The 4,689-nt window shown below is 49.2% G+C and overlaps 1 protein-coding gene across 1 annotated transcript in view; it reads right to left on the bottom strand.

The window, feature by feature from the left end:
- Positions 1-4,203, bottom strand: part of HSPA13 (heat shock protein family A (Hsp70) member 13) — a 17,537-nt gene extending 13,334 nt beyond the window's left edge. The window contains exons 1-2 of the mRNA XM_019525528.1: positions 4,106-4,203; positions 1,434-1,774 (exon numbers count right to left, since the gene is read on the bottom strand). Of these exons, the coding sequence (XP_019381073.1) occupies positions 1,434-1,774; positions 4,106-4,130 (366 nt within the window). The 5' untranslated portion in view covers positions 4,131-4,203. The remainder of the gene's footprint in view (positions 1-1,433; positions 1,775-4,105) is intronic.
- Between the last annotated feature and the right edge of the window lie 486 nt (positions 4,204-4,689).

Here is a 4,689-nt window from a genome sequence, read left to right as displayed (position 1 = left end):
GCAGTGCTATGCTGGCTAGCACTATGGAAGAAAGAGACTTGGGGGTCATCATTGACCACAAGACGAACACGAGCCTGCAATGTGATGCTGCAGCTAGTAAAGCGAGCAAAACGCTGGCTTGCATCCATAGATGCTTCTCAAGCAAGTCCCAGGACGTCATTCTCCCCTTGTACTCGGCCTTGGTGAGGCCACAGCTGGAGTACTGTATCCAGTTTTGGGCTCCACAATTCAAAAAGGATGCGGAGAAGCTTGAGAGAGTCCAGAGAAGAGCCACGTGCATGATCAGAGGTCAGGAAAACAGACCTTACGACAACAGGCTGAGAGCCACAGGGCTCATTAGCCTGGAAAAGCGCAGGCTCAGGGGTGATCTGATGGCCACCTATAAGTTTATCAGGGGTGACCACCAGGATCTGGGGGAACATTTATTCACCAGAACGCCCCAAGGGATGATGAGGTTGAATGGTCATAAACTACTACAAGACCGTTTCAGGCTGGACATAAGGAAGAATTTCTTTACTGTCCAAGCCCCCATGGTCTGGAACAGCCTGCCATCGGAGGTGGTTCAAGTACCTACACTGAACACCTTCAAGAGCAAGCTGGATGCTTATCATGCTGGGATCCTATGACCCCAGCTGACTTCCTGCCCTTTGGGCGGGGGGTTGGACTCGATGATCTTCTGAGGTCCCTTCCAGCCCTAATGTCTATGAAATCTATGAAACTACAGGAGTAGTTTTTCTCACTTCCATACAGATCTCAATTTTTTCATTGTAGCGCAAGGTCAAGTGCTTTGCTCAAACTCCAAATTTTACAGGACAACACACTGAAGATAAAGTGTGCCACACTTTAATTTTAGTCATCACAGATGTAAAGTAACCTAATGCTGATATGTGAAAAACAAAAGATGGCTAAGTAGGGGGAATCATGTATCATGCCAGAAATAGCAAGGTAACCTACATTTTAATTTTTTTGCCGTTTTCATCTCTGGATCTCATCAGTATCAAATACAACACTTGTTCCTGAAACACGTATAACGATGCTCCTTATTATGGTTATTCTGACAGACAAAAAAAAACTCGTCTTTGTTTGCTCTAAAGACCATCAAGTGCACCGCTGAACTGCTCATACGGCTTCATGCAGTGACACATAGCACTCCTTTTCTCATACTAGGGCCTAATTTTCTTCATAGCACTCTCACCCCATTCAGACTAACATGGTTAACTCCCTCTCTCAACCCACTGTCCCAAAAGGAAAAGAATAAGATCAATTTTAATCTGACTTCATGCAGTACTGCCATTCACTGGATGACCAGTACCACATCCCATGCCTAGCAGGCAGAGTTCAGCTCAAGGCATAATTGAAAGAATGTGTAAAGAAGGAGTAAAAAACTTACAGGCTACAGTGGGATGAATTGGTAATGGCTGTTTTGTGTTTACCTTAAACGGGTATCTGCTACTTTCACTTTTCAACTCATCTGGAGTGAAGATTTTCCCAATGAACCTTTTGGCATCATATATGGTATTCTGTGGATTAGAATCTGCCAGTTCTAGGCCATCATACCCTACATACACATCCCGGTCAGTGAAGGAGACCATGCTCGGTATGCTATTGTGCCCATTTTCATCTGGAATAACCTTCACCTCCCCTGTGCCAGGCAGGAACACACCAACAGAGCAGTAAGTGGTACCAAGATCAATGCCGATGACTTTTGGTGTAGGCATAGGTAAATACTGCTGTGCCAGATAGCCAGCCAACAGGAGAGCCAATACCGCCGAACCTAAAACAAGGAGAAAAAGCACTGTTAAAGAGCATACATCTCTGAAAACTTAGAAGCTCACAGCTGTAACACTAGTGTACTCATCTTAACACGTTTAGTTTGGTGTAAACATATAATGTGGGTTTCACATGGAAAACTATTTGCCCGCTTAGTTTCATTTCCTCAGAAGGTCAGCAACAAGATTCTGTCTGACAATTCAGTCAGCGAGTCACTAGTGTCAGTAACAACATCTATTCTCAGTTACAAGACAGAAACAGCAAACAAACAAACATCACCACAACACCATAGTAATGCTGCGATTACTTTTCTTTTTCAGTTGCTTTATGAACATTAGTTAATCCTCAATTCCCTGGGAGGCAGAGATGGATCTGGGGGCGAGGGGAGCACATTGCATCCCCCTTTAATGCCTGTTCCCCCTACAGTTTAAAACCAACTGCCTGGCAGTGGCAGCAGCATTTCTAGTCAGACAATGCTAAGGAAGTCAAATTACTTCATGGCTCATTATTGTCTACCCGATCCCTTCTAAACTCTTCACTGCACAGGCACTCAGGACCCTCTCTTCTTTTTAACATTCTTAATGTTCCACCAGTCAAACCAGCCTTTATCCTGCCACCTGTTGGCTGCTCCTGAAGCTCTTATTTCACCACCCTGTGGATTGTTTTTACTTGTTCTAATGAAGTTCTATTTTCAATCTTAAACTGCATAATCCAGCCCTAAGCCCTTGGCATGTTAATAAAGCTGCTAGTTTCTTTTTTACTGGAGGGAAAAAAAGGGTTTTGTTCTATATGTGATGATGCATCTCACCAACTGCACCCCTCTTCTCAAATTTCTAGATCTGTCCAGGCTGGGAGGTAAGTTTGGTTTCTATATGGTAGATGTGTTAATCTGTGCAACACCACACAACAACAATGACAACAAGGCTAAAAAGTGAGAAGTCCAAGAGTTTATGCATCCTGATTCATGGTGCAAACATCTGCTCCCCATTTCTCTCTCCTCCTATTCGTCTCAGAAAAGTAAACATGTATACAAACACAGAAAAATACACGTGTGCTGAGGGAGTCAGTTGAGTTCATGTATCACTGTAATCTGCTTGAATGCATGTGTATATATCCATTCTTTTCTGGGTCAAACAGGAGAGAGAAGTGGTGGTGGGTGTATACACCATGGTTTGCTCACTCACTCATACACACTTCTTCCCTCACTTGGCCTGTCTAAATGGGGTCACTGTTGCGTGTCCTGACTCTCCATCAGCAGGTAGATTTGTTCCCTGGTTCCATACCATGATTTGGCAGAGACTTTTACAGCCAGATGTCCTTTCTGACACTAACCTTCCTCCTTTAGCTGGGCTTGGGACTGGCACTGGATGGGTGGAATTGCTCATCCACTGCAGACTTTACACACACCTTCCCCTGCCCCCATAATCTATTCAGATAAATGACAGTGCGCCATTAACTCAGCTGACTCCCTCAGCACTGCTTGACTAGAGAAGCTGCTGACATTGCCAAGCAATGGTTTTAAAGTCTGGGTGGAGCACTCTCCTCCCCCATTCACACAAATTCAACCTCAACTTACACAGTGTATCACTGTCCCCTGCAAGTGGTGCCAGGCTCAGCGCTCAGCTGGCACAGCCCAGACAGCGCTGCTCACAGGGGATGGGGCTGCACCAGCTGAGCACTGAGCCTGGCACCGCTTGCAGGGGATGGGGACAAAGCTGGGCTCAGTGCTCAACTGGCACTGCCCCATCCCCTGCAAGTGGTGCTGCCTGGGCCGCACCAGCCAAGCGCTGAGCCCAGTCCCATCCCCTGCGAGCGGCACAGCCCAGCTCCCCCCAGAGACCGGGCTGGGCTTGGCACTCAGCAGCTCCACCTGCACCACACAAGACCAAGTTCAACACTCAGCTGGTGTGATCCCATCCCCTGCCAGCAGTGCTGGGCTTGGTACTCAGCTGGTGTGGCCCAAGCAGCACCACTCAGAAGGGATGAGGCCAGAGCACCGAACCTATCCCGTGCAAGTGGCGCTGTGGTACGTGTCCACCTCTCGGTTGCCCGGCCCGCAGTAAGGGTGTGCAGAGGCCGATCCAAGTCGACCTCATATTTATGATACAAAAAGGCGGATTTATACACTGAATCTAGGAAAATCCTACCTTCTGGATCAGAAAAACGGGGTCGACCTATATATCGGGCCGATCTAGACACCGTGAAATACGGTACATACATATCCACATATATGCGTACATATACACGCGTGTCGGGGGGCCGCGGGCCGGCGCCACGCGGCCGCGGGCTGTTGACCCACCCAGCCCTCCCCTGCAGCGACCCTCACGAGCCTCACCCAGCACCGTCATCTCTCCGGCCATGGCGGTCGCGCTCCCTGCCCGGCGCCGGTCCCGCGCTGACTGTTCTTTCCGGCCGGGCAGCCGGGAAATCCCCCCGTGCCGCGCGGCACGCTGGGAGGAGTAGTCCGCGCACACGCACGAGCCCCTGCGCCGCCCTAGCGCTCCGGGCCCCACAGAAACTACGACTCCCGGCAGCCACCGGGAGAGGATACGTCTTGAAGTTACAAAGACACGTTGCTGATCCGCTCAGAGAGAGCGGGGACTTCCGGTAGGGGGGAGGAAAGGTCTCTTTGCTTCTAATGCGCATGTCCGGAAAGAAGAGGCGAGACGGTGGGAGGAGGGCGGCTGGAGTTGCAATGCCTGCTGGGAGGGGTCGGCGCCCCGGAAACAGGCTGATAGAGAGGCGGTGCCAGACCTCGGCGCGCTAGGGGGCGGGGCTTCGTGCGACAGCTGGCGTGCGCCATCGTCTGTCAGGGGAGAGCGCCCTCCACACAGCTACCTAAGAGTACCAGCACCATTACTGTATTATGTATCACCTTTATGATCATTATTACAATAATATTATTGCAATAATTATAAT

The sequence above is a fragment of the Gavialis gangeticus genome, unplaced genomic scaffold (genome assembly GCF_001723915.1).
Source record: "Gavialis gangeticus isolate Ggan-Ray unplaced genomic scaffold, GavGan_comp1, whole genome shotgun sequence".
NCBI classification, from domain to species: Eukaryota; Metazoa; Chordata; order Crocodylia; family Gavialidae; genus Gavialis; species Gavialis gangeticus.
The sequence above is the reverse complement of the archived record's forward strand: the minus strand, read 5'-3'. Positions and strand labels throughout refer to the sequence as shown.